This window comes from Ranitomeya variabilis, chromosome 3 (assembly GCF_051348905.1).
Source record: "Ranitomeya variabilis isolate aRanVar5 chromosome 3, aRanVar5.hap1, whole genome shotgun sequence".
Taxonomy (NCBI): Eukaryota; Metazoa; Chordata; class Amphibia; order Anura; family Dendrobatidae; genus Ranitomeya; species Ranitomeya variabilis.
Window position 1 is genome coordinate 255481071 of NC_135234.1, and position 18543 is coordinate 255499613.

The 18543-nt window shown below is 42.6% G+C and overlaps 1 protein-coding gene across 3 annotated transcripts in view; it reads right to left on the bottom strand.

The window, feature by feature from the left end:
- The window catches only part of BRPF3 (bromodomain and PHD finger containing 3), a 92478-nt gene that overhangs the window by 49774 nt on the left and 24161 nt on the right, over positions 1 to 18543 (bottom strand). For all 3 annotated transcript variants that reach the window (XM_077295403.1, XM_077295402.1, XM_077295401.1), the window contains exons 3-7: positions 12761 to 12914; positions 11288 to 11419; positions 10166 to 10294; positions 9772 to 10084; positions 1784 to 1987 (exon numbers count right to left, since the gene is read on the bottom strand). In XM_077295403.1, coding sequence (XP_077151518.1) covers positions 1784 to 1987; positions 9772 to 10084; positions 10166 to 10294; positions 11288 to 11419; positions 12761 to 12914 — 932 coding nt within the window. The remainder of the gene's footprint in view (positions 1 to 1783; positions 1988 to 9771; positions 10085 to 10165; positions 10295 to 11287; positions 11420 to 12760; positions 12915 to 18543) is intronic.

Here is an 18543-nt window from a genome sequence, read left to right on the forward strand (position 1 = left end):
TCCGAAGAAGAAAACGGCAGCGGTTTTGCACTGCGGATTTATCAATTCCGCTGCGGAAAATTACGCAATGAAATCCACAGCGTGGGCACATACCCTTAATCTTCAGGGCTGCTCTGTCGTCAGGGTGTGACGGCTGGTGGCATGCTGATCGACAGCTGGCTTGCCATGGTTAGAAGCAGACTGTCAATCAGCATGATGTCCGCAATGACACCCGTCAACAGAGCAGATAAGAAAAGCCGGAAGCTGCTGAGTCGCCAAGAGCAGCGGACTGTAACTACTCTGTACCAGCACAAATTGGCACTGGGTATAACTGGCAGATAGTTAGCAACTACCTGACTGTTATTGTATAAGAACATTTTTTTTATAATAACCCAGATAACCCCTATAAAGATACATTAAAGGTAAAAATGCTTACCTTCGTTACATGGTTGGTAATTCATCTGGTCATGATTGGTATATATTGCTGCCATAGGGAAATTGCTTGACTAGGTGCGTTTTACCCCAGATATATCAGTTGATCACTATATAGCCAGCTTTGTAACAACTCCTTTACATTTTTTTTTTTTTTAAAGACATTTAAAGAATTTTTACTGGGGTTAAAACATTGAAAGTCCTTAGAACAGGTCAAAATGTATGAGCTTTTGGTATACTATCTTATAGCAAACCATAACAAAGGCATCGCATCAGTTGCTGGTGCTGGAAAAGCAACACCACCCTTTCATTGCTCACGCAGATACAGAGGCTCATCCATATGTGCGGCTCAGGATTTATGTTATGCTGATCGGCCAAATTCTGGGGTCAAACATCCACCAATCATATGGGAAAGCCATAAATGTTGGCAGGAGGGTAGGGTTCAAAAGATTAACGGAGCAAAATGGAACATTACCAGGATCTCACGTTCTGGTAATTGGTAGACACAGCAAACGTTGGACCCCAAGTATTATACCTTCTGTTATGATCCGGTGACTTTGGTCCCGCATGAACTTTCTCTGGAGTAGGTGGAAACTGTACTGACCGCAAAACCTAAACTAACACCACAACTAGAAGTAGCCGTGGGGTGTGCCTAACAAACCCTAGACACCTCGACACAGCCGGAGGACTAAATACCCCTATAGATGGAAATAGGAATACTACCTTGCCTCAGAGCAGAACCCCAAAGGATAGGCAGCCCCCCACGAATATTGACTGTGAGTAGGAGAGGAAAGACACACGCAGGCAGAAAACAGGATTCAGCAAAAGAGGCCACTCTAGCTAAATAGGGAAAGATAGGACAGAATACTAAGCGGTCAGTATTAAAACCCTTCCAAAAATATCCAGAGCAGATAATACAAAAAGTTCCACAATCTAACTAAAGACATGGAATGTATATCTGCCACTCAAGAGAATCCAACAAGACTGAGAAAATACTGACAATCTAAGCTGGACAAAAAAACACTGAATAGCACAGAATTATTAAGCACACAGAATGTGTGCCACAGAAACAAAACCAGACACTTATCTTTGCTGATTTGGCAGAAGGCAGATGGAACCAAACCAGGACCAAAACCTCCCAACAACCATGGACAACTGGCAAGGACTAATGAATCCTGCACGCCTAAATACCCCAGTCAGAACTGCAATCAGCAGATACACCTGACCAGGACTGCAACTCAGGGGCAACTGCATTACCACCTACCACCACCGGAGGGAGCCCAAAAGCAGAATTCACAACAACCTTCATTGCAAATAAAATGGTCTAAATTTATAAGTTTCATTTGCATAAATGAAATGAAAAAGTATTCACCTGTGCAAGCCTCTAGGACTTCATTGTTACATGGTATAAGCCTTTGTCGTAGAGTGTTTATTTCCCTGCGTAACGACCTCAGGCGCCTTGTCCGGGCTCCACTAGATCGCATGTTGCTGACTATGTCCAGTTTCTCCAAGAGTTCCTTGAGCTGGTATTCGGGGGGCAGGTGGGCCCTGTTTTCTGGGCATAAGAGCTCATCCACTGAAACAATACAGAACATAGCAAGTTACTACAATAGCTCAGCTGGCTTGTCAAGGTAAGGAGGCTTATTCGCCGTGCAATGCTCCTCTGGGAATTTAAATATGCAAATTGCCTCTGCTGAAAAAAGAGGACTTAACTCTATAGCGCCACCTATTGGAAGTAGCGATCCTACAAGTCACAATCAACCCTTTAACGAGTCGTGCAATATGACTTAGGATAAAAGCCAAATCAGTATCTCAATTCGTGTCTGCGAATTGAGATACTGATTTGGCTTTTATCCTAAGTCATATTGCACGACTCGTTAAAGGGTTGATTGTGACTTGTAGGATCGCTACTTCCAATAGGTGGCGCTATAGAGTTAAGTCCTCTTTTTTCAGCAGAGGCAATTTGCATATACAATAGCTCACACGCTCTCACTCTACTAGTACTATTCATACCGTGTGAAGACAAAGGCACAGGGACTGAGACACAAAGACACTAGCACTCTCTGGGTTCCACAGCTCCATGTATAATTAGCATATGGCACGATATAATTTAGCACTGGGAATATTAGATTGGAAAAGGTTTCAGATTCTAAAACCGCAAATTCATTGAAATATTAATTCTAAATATGGGCCAAGCGAGTTATTGTTTCAGTAATGAAGCAGTCGACTGTGGAACAGTCTTGGGAAGGGAATATAATGGCTACCATCTTGTGCAGAACGAAAAATAACGTTTTGGGTTCATTCAGAATGAAGGTTAATTGTTTCTTGGATAAATTCCTTTTAGATGTGTTTTAAATTGAAATATATTCCCCTGACTCCTACACTGGGCTGCTAGGTTGCCAACCATCACATAGTCTGTAAAAATAGGGCAGATTTTTCTTCTGCAAATACCAAACATGTGCACATGCCCTATGATGGATTTCCAATGTGTCCAGAAATACATACCGTATATACTCGAGTATAAGCCGACCCCCCTAATTTTGCCACAAAAAACTGGGAAAACTTATTGACTCGAGTATAAGCCTAGGGTGGAAAATGCAGCAGGTACCGGTGAATTTCAAAATTAAAAATAGATGCTCCATACCGTTCATTATGGCCCCATAGATGCTCCACATAAAGCTGTGCCATATATACAATGCTCTGCACCATTGCCCCATAGATGCTCCACATAAAGCTGTGCCATATATACAATGCTCTGCACCGTTGCCCCATAGCTGTGCCATATATATATAATGCTCTGCACCGTTCATTATGGCCCCATAGATGCTCCACATAAAGCTGTGCCATATATACAATGCTCTGCACCATTGCCCCATAGATGCTCCACATAAAGCTGTGCCATATATACAATGCTCTGCACCGTTGCCCCATAGCTGTGCCATATATATATATAATGCTCTGCACCGTTGCCCCATAGCTGTGCCATATATATAATGCTCTGCACCGTTGCCCCATAGCTGTGCCATATAGTGCTCTGCACCGTTGCCCCATAGCCGTGCCATATAGTGCTCTGCACCATTGCCCCATAGCCGTGCCATATAGTGCTCTGCACCACTGCCCCATAGCTGTGCCATATAGTGCTCTGCACCGTCCATTATTGCCCCATAGCTGTGCCATATAATGCTCTGCACCATTGCCCCATAGCTGTGCCATATAGTGCTCTGCACCATTATTGCCCCATAGCTGTGCCATATAGTGCTCTGCACCATTGCCCCATAGCTGTGCCATATAGTGCTCTGCACCATTATTGCCCCATAGCTGTGCCATATAGTGCTCTGCACCATTGCCCCATAGCTGTGCCATATAGTGCTCTGCACCGTTGCCCCATAGCTGTGCCATATAGTGCTCTGCACCGTTGCCCCATAGCTGTGCCATATAGTGTTCTGCACCATTGCCCCATAGCTGTGCCATATAGTGCTCTGCACCATTATTGCCCCATAGCTGTGCCATACAGTGCTTGCACCATTATTGCCCCATAGCTGTGGCATATAGTGCTCTGCACCATTGCCCCATAGCTGTGCCATATAGTGCTCTGCACCATTATTGCCCCATAGCTGTGCCATACAGTGCTTGCACCATTATTGCCCCATAGCTGTGCCATATAGTGCTCTGCACCATTATTGCCCCATAGCTGTGCCATATAGTGCTCTGCACCGTTATTGCCCCATAGCTGTGCCATATAGTGCTCTGCACCGTTGCCCCATAGCTGTGCCATATAGTGCTCTGCACCATTGTCCCATAGCTGTGCCATATAGTGCTCTGCACCGTTGCCCCATAGCTGTGCCATACAGTGCTCTGCACCATTGCCCCATAGCTGTGCCATATAGTGCTCTGCACCATTGCCCCATAGCTGTGCCATATAGTGCTCTGCACCGTTGCCCCATAGCTGTGCCATATAGTGCTCTGCACCATTGCCCCATAGCTGTGCCATATAGTGCTCTGCACCGTTGCCCCATAGCTGTGCCATATATATAGTGCTCTGCACCGTTGCCCCATAGCTGTGCCATATAGTGCTCTGCACCGTTGTCCCATAGCTGTGCCATATAGTGCTCTGCACCGTTCATTATTGCCCCATAGCTGTGCCATATAGTGCTCTGCATCGTTATTGCCCCATAGCTGTGCCATATAGTGCTCTGCACCATTGCCCCATAGCTGTGCCATATAGTGCTCTGCACCGTCCATTATTGCCCCATAGTTGCTGCTGCTGCAATAAAAAAAAAAAAAAAAAAAAAACATACTCACCTGTCTTGCTTGCAGCTCCTCGGCGCCATCTTCCCGGCGTCTCTCCGCACTGATTGATCAGGCAGAGGGCGGCGCACACACTATATGCGTCATCGCGCCCTCTGCCTGCAGTCAGAGCGGAGAGACGCCGGGAAGATGGCGCGACGCCCGGCGGGTGGAACGAGGACAGGTGAATATGACATACTTACCTGCTCCCGGCGTCCCGCTCCTTCCCCCTGCCTGTCTTCGGTGCCGCAGCCTCTTTCTCCATCAGCGGTCACCGGCACCGCTTCATTAGAGAAATGAATAGGCGGCTCCGCCCCTATGGGAGGTGGAGCCGCCTATTCATTTCTCTAATGAGCGGTCCCACGTGACCGCTCAGGGGAAGAGGCTGCGGCACCGAAGACAGTGTGACAGGCAGGGGGAGCGTCAGGAACGCCGGGACTAGGTAAGTATATGACAGTGCTCACCCGCCGACCCCACCACCGATCATGACTCGAGTATAAGCTGAGAGGGGCACTTTCAGCCCAAAAATTTGGGCTGAAAATCTCGGCTTATACTCGAGTATATACGGTATGTTGGCTGCGCTTGATTTTTTGCTAAGCAGTCCAGGAAAATACAAACTTGTTAGCCCTGCTTATGTACCTTCACTGCCGAGGCTAAATCATCGATTGAGAAGGCGGAAGTCTCCGCTATTGAAATGAGCCAGGCAGCCAACCCCGGTCATACGCGGCACTGTTCACACTGCTTGACAGTATTGATTTTACATTTAAAACACTGCTAAAAAAAACCCTAAGTTTTCCTAACTGGACAACCCATTTAACCGATTCTCGACTAGACACAGTTATGAATTTGTGCTGAAAAAAGGGAAAACATTTCCAACTGAAATGGAAAAAGCGAAGTGTGTATTCATTGTGCAGTAAAACTGCATTAGCAACATGAATATGGCAATACCAAGCTTACACAGATGTTTAACGTATATATTGTATACTGAATATTGAGGAATTGTGTTTTTTGTTTTGTTTTTTTCATTTCACCTAATTTGGTAAGGTCTTTCCTTTTTTCAGTATATAATATGGTAAAATTAATGGTGCTATGCAAACAACAGGCTGTTATACAGTCTGCCGGATTATAAAAGAGAATATCTGATGTTTGTAAACAAAAAAAAAAAAAAAATGGTTTGTATTGCCACTCCCTAAAACTCAAACTTTAATTTTACAGTTGATGAAGACGTGCATGCTTGCAATTGTGGAGGGAGGGGGGCTTGTTTTTGCTTGGGGAGCTGTAGTTTGTATTGGTACAATTCAAAACAAAAATTTGTTTTTGGGATGTGAAATGAAAGATTTTTAGATTTATTTTAATATATATGCGCTAATAGAAACACACATATACACAGCGGGTGAAATAAGTATTCAACACGACAAAAATTTTCAAAGTGAATATATGCCTAAATGTGCTATTGACATGAAATAGTCACCAGATGTCGGTAACAACCCATTCAATCCACACTGGCAAAGAAATCAAACCATAGATGTCCATAAATTAAGTTATGTATAATAATGAGAAATGACACAAGGAAAAAGTATTGGACGCATGAAGAAAGAGGTGCAAGAAGCCATAGAAAGTCATGACCCAAGGGGTCTCATTATCAAGATGCCACACAAGAAACATTTCATGATGGGTAAAACCAGTGAGCCGTCTCAAGATCTTCACAATCTTATTGTTACAAAACATACTGATACATTGGTATCAAAACAATTTCTAAACTACTGAAGGTTCCAGTGAGCATTGTTGGGACCATGATCTGGACGTGGATAGAACAGAATTTCACCATAAACTGGCCAAGAGGAGTGAAAAGAATTATCAGAAGATTTGTCCAAGACACAAGGACCACCAGTGGAGAGCTACAGAAAAACCTGGAATTAGCAGGTACAAATATTTTAAAGAGAACTATAAGTAATGCACTCAACCTCTGGGAAAATATAGTCTGGTCAGATGAGACCAAAATTTAACTCTTTGGATGTCATAGTACACACCATGTTTGGATGCCAAAATACACTGCATATCACCCCAACAACATCACATCAGTAGTGAAGTTTGAAGGCGAGAACAACATGATGTGAGGCTGTTTGTCAGCATACGACAGCATGACACCAGCAAACGTTAAATGATTGAAAGGTGGATGAAAGGACAAATGTACCGAGACATCCTTGAAACAAATCTGCTGCCATCTACCAGGATGATGAAGATGAAACAAGGATGGACATTTCAGCAAGCAATGATCCTAAACACACAGCCAGAAACTCTCAATAGGATTCAGGGAAAGAAATTTGCGCTGCTAGAATGGTCCAGCCAATCACCTGACCTGAATCCAATAGAAAATGTATGTAAGAATCTAAAGCTCATAGATTTCATAGAAGGAGCCCATAGGACCTTCAGGGTTTGAGTGTTTCTGTGGAAGAATGGGCCAAACTCACACCTGAGCAATGCGTGCAACTAGTTTCTCCATAAAGGAGACGTCTTGAAGCTGTCATCACCAACAAAGGCTTTTTTACTTACTATTAAAGGGAACCTATCAGCAGGATTGTGCACAGTAACCTACACACAGTGTCAGGTTGGCGCCGTTATACTGAATGAAATGATACCTTAGTTGATGAAATCTGTCTTGTGGTTGTTTAATCTTTATTTGTAGTTTTGAGTTAATGATATGCTCGTGCTCGGGGCAGGGCTTCATGTTGTGCTCTGATTAGGTATTCATCTGTATGGCTTATGACAGGTCAATGCTCCCTCAGTGACCTGCCCCCTATTTTACATAACATTATATAATGTAAATAAATAATCACCTGCAGCAGGCGGAAACTGCGCTGCAGTATGATCACATGTGTAATGTGGATTAAATTGTTTTATTTGATGATATAAGTAAAATTCATAAAAGAAAAAAATTGCCTCCTTTCAGATGGCGCCGGCTTCACAGTAGCATCTACCAGATTACGGATAGATGCTACTGCGCAGGCACGGCCAGTGCCATCTTAGTGGAGGCAATTTTTTCTTTTACTCTAGCAAGATAGCGCTAGCTAGATACTCTAGCAAGATAGCGCTTTATTTACCTATATCAAATAAAACAATGAAATACACATTACACATTTGATCATGGGGTAGCGCAGGTGCCGCCTGCTGAAGGTGATTTGTTTTTTTTTTTTTACAGTACATATATTACTCACTAGATAGTGGCCCGATTCTAACGCATCGGGTATTCTAGAACATGTATGTATGTATGTATGTATGTATGTATGTATGTATGTATGTATGTATCTAGCGCTTCGCACAGCCAGCCACGTAGTATACGGCACAGCCACACAGTATACGGCACAGCCACACAGTATATAGCACAGCCACACAGTATATAGTAGCCACATAGTATATAACATAGACAGCCACGTAGTATATAACACAGACCACGCAGTATATAACACAGACCACGCAGTATATAACACAGACCACGCAGTATATAACACAGCCACATAGTATATAACACAGCCCACGTAGTATATAACACAGCCCACGTAGTATATAGCAGTGTGGGCACCATATCCCTGTTAAAAAATAAATAAATAAAAAAATAGTTATATACTCACCCTCAGGCGTCCACCGAAGCGGTCTCGCAGCATCAGGACAGCTAAGTCATCTGGGTAATTTCGCAATGCATCACTGTGAACGGAAGCTGGCGGCAGCGTCACGCGCATCGGTGGACGGCGGAAGGTGAGAAAAGCACAATTTTTATTTTTTTAATTATTTTTAACATTATATCTTTTTAGTATTGAAGCTGCATAGGCAGCATCAATAGTAAAAAGTTGGTCCGGGATGGGACGACACTGGCACTGACTGGAGGAGAGAAGGGTGGGGGGCACTGACTGGAGGAGAGTAGGGAGGGGCCAATTCGCGGCCGGACTAAGCCTGTCGCTGATTGGTCGCGGCGTACCGGCCGTGACCAATCAGCGGCGTGGGATTTCCGTTACATACAAAGACAGACAGACGGAAGTACCCCTTAGACGATTATATAGATAGATGGTGTAAAATAGAGGGCCGGTCAGTGAGGTATTAGTGACCTGTCAGAAGCCATACTGATGAATAGCTAAGCAGAGCACCACATGAAGATCCCCACAGGCTGCCCCGGAGCACGGGCATATCATTAACTCAAAACTGAAAATAACGATTACACAACAAGACAGATTTCATCACCCAGGTATTATTTTAATCAGTATCTGTAGGTTACTGTGCACGACCTGCTGACAGGTTCCATTTAATTAAGTTTTAGTAAGCCTGTTCGATACTTTTTCCCGGTGTCATGTCTCATTATTACACAACTTAGTTTATGGACATCTATGGTTGGATTTGTTTGCCTGTGTGGATTGGATGGGTTGTTACTGACATCTGATGAGAATATGAAGTCAACAGCACCTTCAAAAATATATTCGTGACATGTTCAATACTTCTTTCACCCGCTTTATGCATGTACATATATGTATACATTTGCATCCAGTAGGCCCCGGGCTACACAGTAACCAATCTACAACCCTCAAATCACATTAGAGCCATTTAAAAGCCACTGTCAGACAGATAGCATCATCTAAATGATTCAATGGCAGTGATAGGCGCTAGCTCTGCTGTTAGAGGCAGGTGCCAGCAGAAGACTGCCGCCAGCCTCTGCTGCGTATGGAACACTCTTATTTCCCGAGAGTATTTCATACAAATGCACCTGACAAATGTTAGGAATGGGATCAAATTTACTATTTATTTTGTATTAGTAAAATGCCATTTATAATTTCTAATTTAAAAAGTGTTCCTACAGAAAAACAAACAAGCAGGAAATGTGCTGCTTAAATGCGCAGAATCTGTGAGGTCACGGATGCAGCCTGTCAAAAACTGCGGGACCAGGGGAGGATGAATAGAGCTGGATTTATTGTTTCTATTAAGAGCAAGCCGATAGGCATTACAAACCTATTAATAAAAAAAAAAAAAACCTCTATACTTTTGCTATTATTCTTTCAGAAATTTTAATTTTTAAGTTAGTTTCCTTACCCTCCTCCCATGAAAAACGATAGTAGTCATCACTAGGAGGCTTCTCGGGAAGATGCGCCATTGTGCATGGATCATAGCCAATGCTTTCTGCTTGGTGCCTGGCATTACATAGTATTGCTGTGCCCAATTGGTGGAGACGTAGAGCAGCTTGATGAAACACAGTATCCCGAGAATTATAACGTAAGCAATTAGAAACCATTAAATTAAAGTCATTCTCAAAAGCTAGAAAGGACGAGTACTGGTGACACTCTAGTTTGTGGCGCATCGTTGAAAAGTCCATGGGCTGCAGAACAAAATCCATGTAGTCTGGTACCTAAGAAAAGAGTTGAGTTGTTACAAAATCTTTAAATCACATCTTAGTTAGCAACTAAAGAAAAAAAAAAAGAAAAGTTACCTCTTTGAGGTTAACTGGTTCATTAAAGATGTTGGCAGAGTCTTTTTCCTGTAACAGGTCCAGAGTGGTCCGGAGGAATACATTGAACGGAGTCAACTGCAACTCCATAGCTGCTTGGTGTAACTTTACCTAAATAAAAAAAAATAGAAACCGTGAGATTGGAAGAAAAAAAAAAAAACATGCACCCAGCTCACCACATTATCATGTAGTACTGATCCAGAGAAAGCCCAAACGCCCACCATGAAAAATATGACAATTGTCCTCGAAAATTCCTTTCGGACACCAAATATGATCAGGGACATGAGAACATACAACTGATTGATAACCCATCACCAGCAGTCTAGTAGCCATAACTGTAACCAAACCTGAACACTACCGCGAGGAATACACTTCATTTCCTCCCGGCAGCGGGGATCTAAGTGCAGGCGCCGGACAGGTTCAGAGAGCGATTAATCTGCAGATTAACCCCATAGCTGCAGGTTAAGTGTGTTTTTTTTCACGTGACAGGTTCCCTTTAAAATGAACCTGATACATGCTGCCCACGGATGGGGCGGAGTGTATCAGGCACTGGCTGTACGATCTCTGCCATGTAGGTTTTACTCTGAAATCAGCAGTGCTTCAGAGAAAACCATACTTTAATAGCTGGCAGGGAGCGAGCCGCACTGTAGACTAGCTGGACGGGCGGGTCCCGGGGGCTTCTCCCTGCTCTTCTATTAATATCACAATATTCTATTATAGCAGGGGTTTCTCTTAAATGTTAGAGCGTTCCAGAGAAAAACATATATGGCCGAGAGGATACAGTCAGTGACTGACGCACGGCCCACGGATTGAGCATGTATCAAGTGTTATCCTCTTTTTATAATTAAAATGAAACTAAGAAGAAATTACAAGCAAAAATGCAAAACAAAGGCTTTTTTAAACAATGCCAAGTAAAAAGAAAAACAAAAAACATTTAAACTCGGACTTTCCATACTGGCACAGATTACATTACAATCAGCACTTGGCCGCACTGATCTGCACAATCCGCTTATCATCAAGGTATCATTCATTTACTAATTAATCATAGAGATGCTCAAGATCTCGGCTCACTGAGCCACTTCACAGGAAAGAAATCTCACTCACTTGTTCTCTTTTTAGTTTCTCCCTTTTGCGGATTAGTTCTGTAAGCAATCTGGCCCTCTCAAGGTCATGACGAAGTTTTTGCCAGTACTTGATTGCCTCCTTGACTGAAGAAGACTGAGTGTTTCTTTCTTTCTGCAGGTCAAAATAAGGCAGGTCATATATTTCCCAGAAATGGGTTACTAAGGCAGGTGGGCTGCCCAACTAAAGTTCTCTGCTGCCACTATCTTAATTTCTAGAGGTTATTATCAATTTCACTATATACTGCAATATTAAAGTGCATATAATCCTATGTATCGCCCATAAAAATCCAGTAAAAAGGTGGTACACATCTTTGGAACTATAAAATATGTATCAAGAAAAACTACAGCTTGCCAAGCAAAAAACAGCCACCCAATACAGGTCCATTATATTCCCTGAAGTTTTGAGGGGTTTATTTAAGCTAGTAAAATATAGTTTGATGTCTCCGTAATCGCACGGACCTGAAGAATTCTTTTTACCACGCACTTAAAGGAAATCCGTCACCTCATTTTTCGCATATAAGCTGCGGCCACCCCTGTAATGCTGTAGATAAGCCCCTGATGTAACCTGAAAGATAAGAAATACAAGTTCGATTATACTCACCCAGGAGCGGTCCGGTCCGTTAGGCATCGGGGTCTGGGTCCAGGGCCTCCCATCTTCATGTGATGATGTGCTCTTTGCTTCCTGTTGCGGCTCCTGCGTAGGCGTAATTCTGTGCCCTGTTGAGTGCAGAGTAAAGTACTGCAGTGCGCAGGCGCTGGGCTTCTCGGACCTTTCCCAGCGCCTGCGCACTACAGTACTTTGCTCTGCCCTCAACAGGGCACAGAATTACGCCTACGCAGGAGCCGCAACAGGAAGCAAAGAAGAGCACATCATCACATGAAGATGGGAGGTGCTGGACCCAAACCACCCCTGGGTGAGTATCATTTAACTTGTTTTTCTTACCTGTCAGGTTACATTGGGGGCTTATCTGCAGCATTATAGCGGTGGCCGCAGCTTATATGCGAAAAATAAGGTGACAGATTCCCTTTAACACAGTAATAAAAGAACCCAAAAATAAATTTCTGCATCTTCTTTCTCACTAATTCACACTAAATTTTATTCCCCCCCCGTGTCTCAGTATAATATATATAGTAAAGAGAATGAGGTCATTCCAATCTACAATGTGTCTGACAAAAAAAAAGAAAAAACAAGCCGGCTCCTGAGCCCCTCCACCCCTTCCCATGATTTGGCAGGAAAGGGTTAAAATTGGGGCTGTGGAGTCGGAGCCCATTTTGGTGGAGTCAGAGTTGGAGTCATGGAAACTGAGGAGTCCGAGTTGGAGTCGGAGGTTTGGCTTACCGACTCCACAGCCCTGGTTAAAATTGTGGTTGAGGAAACAGACCCACAAAAGTCCTTCATCAGGTTTATTATGGATCACTACTACCAACATTCTTATGGAATTCTGTATCTCACCTGTCCACCTCTTTGGGACTGTGTGTAAGAGTGAAGTCGTCGGATTAGAGGGGCTCCATTCCTAGATTGGCGTTTCAGTAGCCAATAGCTATGAAGGTGTTGTAGGAATTGAGTCTTTTTCTGCAAGCAAACTCCACCAGAAATCTTAATTAACCTAATAACAAAAACATACAAACTACACATTGTAATCACTAAAAATATTCACATACTATGTACACACCCAAAATCATTTTTAATGAGTAATCTTAATAGTTCACACTAAGGCTGCAGGGCTCCTAAGATTTCTCCACTCCTGCATGTACATACATTAGAAGTCTGTCTATTGTTGCAACTCCGGGGCAATAAGGCCCATGGTATTGCCATCTTCTGGGTTCAATGGTTAGCACAAGAAAAAACTCAATTCAGTGAATTTTATTGGACTGGTTTCCTTTTTGTGCACATGCCGCTAAAAACAAAAAACCCCCAAAGAAAATAAACGCCCAGCTGAAAAAGACTTTGAAGAATTCTTTCTAGTCTTGTCCACGGCCCAAGTGCATTTTTATCAGCCATAACAAAAGCCAACTTTATACAAGAGCTGGAGAAAGTCTATAATATGACTTTCACAAATTCCAAACTATGACCAGGAAAACATCAATACAAGAAAAACAAGAAAACAAGACGAAATTAGAAAGCGAGTAGAGATGGTGGAAAGAAGGACCGTGGGTAATGACATCACAAGAAATAAAAAAACACATCAAGTCTTAGAGTTGATGACTGTTCGTGGTCGTTCAGAATACTGAACCCAGAAAAGCCCACATCTGCAGGAACTTGAGTTAGACATTAGCAATATTAAATAGCTTATCATTTGTCATTATTCATCACAGTTTAGATTTAAGGTACATCGCAGCTTTAACCCCTTAGTGACCAAACCAAAGGATCCCACTGAGTCAGACTGATTTTTCGTGACAAAATGTACTCCATGTTAGGGCTAAAATTTATTTGATAAGATTTGCGTTTATGAAAAAAATGGAAATTTGGCAAAAATGTTGCCATTTTCAAACTTTCTGATTTAAGGGCACAACAATTAAGAGACAGGTCACACAAAATAGTTAATAAATAACATTTCCAACATGTCTACTTTACATCAGCACAATTTTGGAAACAATTTATTTTTGTTATGAAGTTATAAGGGTCCAAAGTTGACCAGCGATTTCTAATTATTCCAACAAAATTTTTTTTATTTTCACAAGGGTAACAGGAGAATATGGACCCCAAAATATGTTGTGCAATTTCTCCTTAGAACACCAATACACCCATATGTGGGGGAAAGCCACTGTTTGGGAGCATGGCAGGGCTCAGAAGGGAGGGAGCACCGTTTGACTTTTTGAACGCAAAATTGGCTGGAATTGATGGCAGGCACCATGTCGCGCTTGGAGACCCCCTGATGGGCCTAAACAGTGGAAACTCCCAATTCTAACTCCAACCCTAGCACAGCCCTAAACCCAACCCTAACCCCAACACAACCCTAACCCCAGCAGTAACTCCAACTCTAATCCCAGCTCTAATGTCAACCGCAAACAATGGGAAAAATGTATTCTATTATTTTTACCTAACTAAGGTTGACAAAGGGGGGTTGATTTACTATTTTTAATTTTGATCACTGTGATAGATCCTATCACAGTGATCAAAATGAACCAATAGGAAAAATCTCCTATTGTTGCTGGCTACCGGCGAGCAGATCTCGGCGGGCACACTGCATTTTCTTCCAGGAAGGTGACGTGGAAGGCCGGAGGACGGACTAGGAAAATCCAGGGACCCCATTTCTTTCTCCTCTGGTATCCTAGATCATATCAGAGGAGAGAGAAATCAATGGAAAACCATACTTTTTTTTGTGATTGCCGTTACTCAGTGAATAACAGTGATCACGTGACAGGTGACTGTAAAAAATGACCGAATCATGTTTCCGACGCTGGGGGTGGTATACCATATATTCAGCTTCCTATGACCTACATGCCCATATAAACTGCTTAGGAGGGTTGACCTACTGACAGATTTCCTTAAAATTGGAGATCCTCTTTAAGAAAACTTTTTCATAGGCTGCAGTAGGTGTGATGTCAGCGCTGCAGATAAACCACAGAGACCGGTGAAGCAGTGAAGAGCCGGTGCTAGACCCAGTCAGTTAATACTGTTTTTTTTAATAATAATCACAGCATAAGGAAGAAAGTTTTTTGAAAGGGAATCTCTTTAAACACCTTCATGACAAGAAGAAAGCGGATGTATGGAGCGGGCTCACGGGGAGAGCTCGTCCCACACGCAGTAGGTAATGGCTGGGGTTAGAGCCGGGATCTGCCTCTAACAAGCATCACCCACAATTGTTAACCTGGTAAATGCCACTGTCAAACCTGACAGCGGCATTAACACTGCACTGGCATGGGGCACATCATTCTAAGCGCCAACTAGTGCACCTATGACAATCACGGGTTGCCGAGGGGTTGCTGAACAGCAGAGGGTATAAGCCTGTCATTACAGAGCTTCCTCTTCAAAAACAGACAATGACTTAGCACTGCGGTATATGGCCCAAGTGATCAAATGATCGCAGCTTCAGGTCCCCTAAGAAAAGTAATAAATAGTGGAAAAAAATAAAAATAAATAAGAATTCCAGGTTACCTCCCTTTCCCTCCCATTAAAACTAAATGTAAAAAGAAAACCTGAAAAAAAAATTAGACATCTGTGGTATTGCCGCATTAAGAAAAGTCCAACGTATCAAAACATAAAAATAATGAACTCGATCGGTAAACACCATAAGTGAAAAATAAAATAACCACCACCAAAATTACGTGGGTTTTTTTGGTAGCTGCAATAAGCAACGAAAACATCACGTGGCTATAATTATCATTGCGGTTAAAATAATAAATGAAATGGGTTTCTTAAAGGGAAGCCATCATCAGGATTTTTAAAATACAATTATGTTTTGTTGCCATCAGCATCTTTATTGAAAAAAAACAAAAATAAATTAGTAATCCTGAAATGTTCACACTTGCCACTAGGACTTTTTTTTTTTTAGACTCCTAAAGCCTATAATTTCAGGAAAGGTTTTTAGAGGGAGGATCACAATGACATGTAACACATCAATACACAAGTCATAACACAGGAGCCACACGTCAGCCTGCTCCACCTCACTTCCCAATGACGTCTGCTCAGGCAAACGGACACTTCAATGCAAGAGACAGGATCAGGTTCTGACCATTATGGTTATGTACACGTGTTGTTTCCTGAAACAGGAAGCTAGAATCTAAACAAGCTCTAGACTCTGCTAGTGTGATAAAAAAGAAATCTTGCAATTTTATCTGTAACACAAATTGCAACAAAGGAAGAAAAATTAAAAAGTATAAAAAAAATATTACAATAATACCGGATTTAAACACTAGATTATTTTCTGATGGTAACTCCCCTTTAATGTCTTTAGAAACTTTAAAGGGAATCTGTCACCACAAAATTTGCCTATAAGCTGCGGCCACCGGCATCAGGGGCTTATCTACAGCATTCTGTAATGCTGTAGATACAGCCATGGCCAAAAGTATTCACACCCCTGCAATTCTGTAAGATAATACTCAGTTTCTTCCTGAAAATGATTGCAAACACAAATTCTTTGGTATTATCTTCATTTAATTTGTCTTAAATGAAAAAACACAAAAAGAATTGTTCTAAAGCCAAACTGGATATAATTCCACACCAAACATAAAAAAGGGGGTGGACAAAAGTATTGGCACTGTTCGAAAAATCATGTGATGCTTCTCTAATTTGTGTAATTAACAGCACCTGTAACTTACCTGTGGCACCTAACAGGTGTTGGCAATAACTAAATCACACTTGCAGCCAGTTGACATGGATTAAAGTTGACTCAACCTCTGTCCTGTGTCCTTGTGTGTACCACATTGAGCATGGAGAAAAGAAAGAAGACCAAAGAACTGTCTGAGAACTTGAGAAACCAATTTGTGAAGAAGCATGAGCAATCTCAAGGCTACAAGTCCATCTCCAAAGACCTGAATGTTCCTGTGTCTACCGTGCGCAGTGTCATCAAGAAGTTTAAAGCCCATGGCACTGTGGCTAACCTCCCTAGATGTGGACGGAAAAGAAAAATTGACAGATTTCAACGCAAGATTGTGCGGATGTTGGATAAAGAACCTCGACTAACATCCAAACAAGTTCAAGCTGCCCTGCAGTCCGAGGGTACAACAGTGTCAACCCTTACTATACGTCGGTGTCTGAATGAAAAGGGACTGTATGGTAGGAGACCCAGGAAGACCCCACTTCTTACCCCGAGACATAAAAAAGCCAGGCTGGAGTTTGCTAAAACTTACCTGAAAAAGCCTAAACCGTTTTGGAAGAATGTTCTCTGGTCAGATGAGACAAAAGTTGAGCTTTTTGGGCAAAGGCATCAGCATAGAGTTTACAGGAGAAAAAAAGAGGCATTCAAAGAAAAGAACACGGTCTCTACAGTCAAACATGGCGGAGGTTCCCTGATGTTTTGGGGTTGCTTTGCTGCCTCTGGCACTGGACTGCTTGACCGTGTGCATGGCATTATGAAGTCTGAAGACTACCAACAAATTTTGCAGCATAATGTAGGGCCCAGTGTGAGAAAGCTGAGTCTCCCTCAGAGGTCATGGGTCTTCCAGCTGGACAATGACCCAAAACACACTTCAAAAAGCACTAGAAAATGGTTTGAGAGAAAGCACTGGAGACTTCTAAGGTGGCCAGCAATGAGTCCAGACCTGAATCCCATAGAACACCTGTGGAGAGATCTAAAAATGGCAGTTTGGAGAAGGCACCCTTCAAATATCAGGGACCTGGAGCAGTTTGCCAAAAAAGAATGGTCTAAAATAAGAAACTCATTGATGGTTACCGGAAGCGGTTGGTTACAGTTATTTTGGCTAAAGGTTGTGCAACCAAGTATTAGGCTGAGGGTGCCAATACTTTTGTCTGGCCCATTTTTGGAGTTTTGTGTGAAATGATCAATGTTTTGCTTCATTCTCTTTTGTGTTTCTTCATTTAAGACAAATTAAATGAAGATAATAATACCAAAGAATTTGTGTTTGCAATCATTTTCAGGAAGAAACCGGTTTTTACGTACCGGTAATAGGATTTTACAGAGTCCACGACAGCACCCCTACGAGAGAGTGGATCCGCCCACCATCCGGACAGGAACCTACAGGATTTAAAGGGGCGGTCCCCCTCACCACTCCAGTTTGTGTTTCAGAGTATAAGGGACACCGCCCATTGAGTTAGTACATAATCATATATACTTAAACATTACTAAACACCATCACCTGTAAAAGAGTGATAACTAATAGCACACCTTCCAAAAGAGTGCAGGTATCCAGTGATTAACTACGGGGGGGAAATGTGTGGGTGCTGTCGTGGACTCTGTAAAATCCTATTACCGGTACGTAAAAACCGGTTTTCCTATCGCCACGACAGCACCCCTACGAGAGATTTTCAAAGATCAATCACCTGGGAGGGACTAGAGTACTAAGTACTGAACGGCCAAAAATTAAATTGGCCTCTGATGACAGGTCAAGACGGTAATGTCTATAAAAGGTGGAAGGAGATGACCACGTTGCCGCCTTACATATTACGTCTATGGAGACGTCTGCTCTTTCCGCCCAGGATGAGGCCATGCCTCGAGTAGAGTGGGCTCTGATGCCATCTGGTGGTGTCTGGCCTTAGGCAGTATAAGCAAGATAAATGGCATCTCTTATCCATCTGGCGATAGACGCTTTCGTTACACTCGCCCTTTTCCTTGG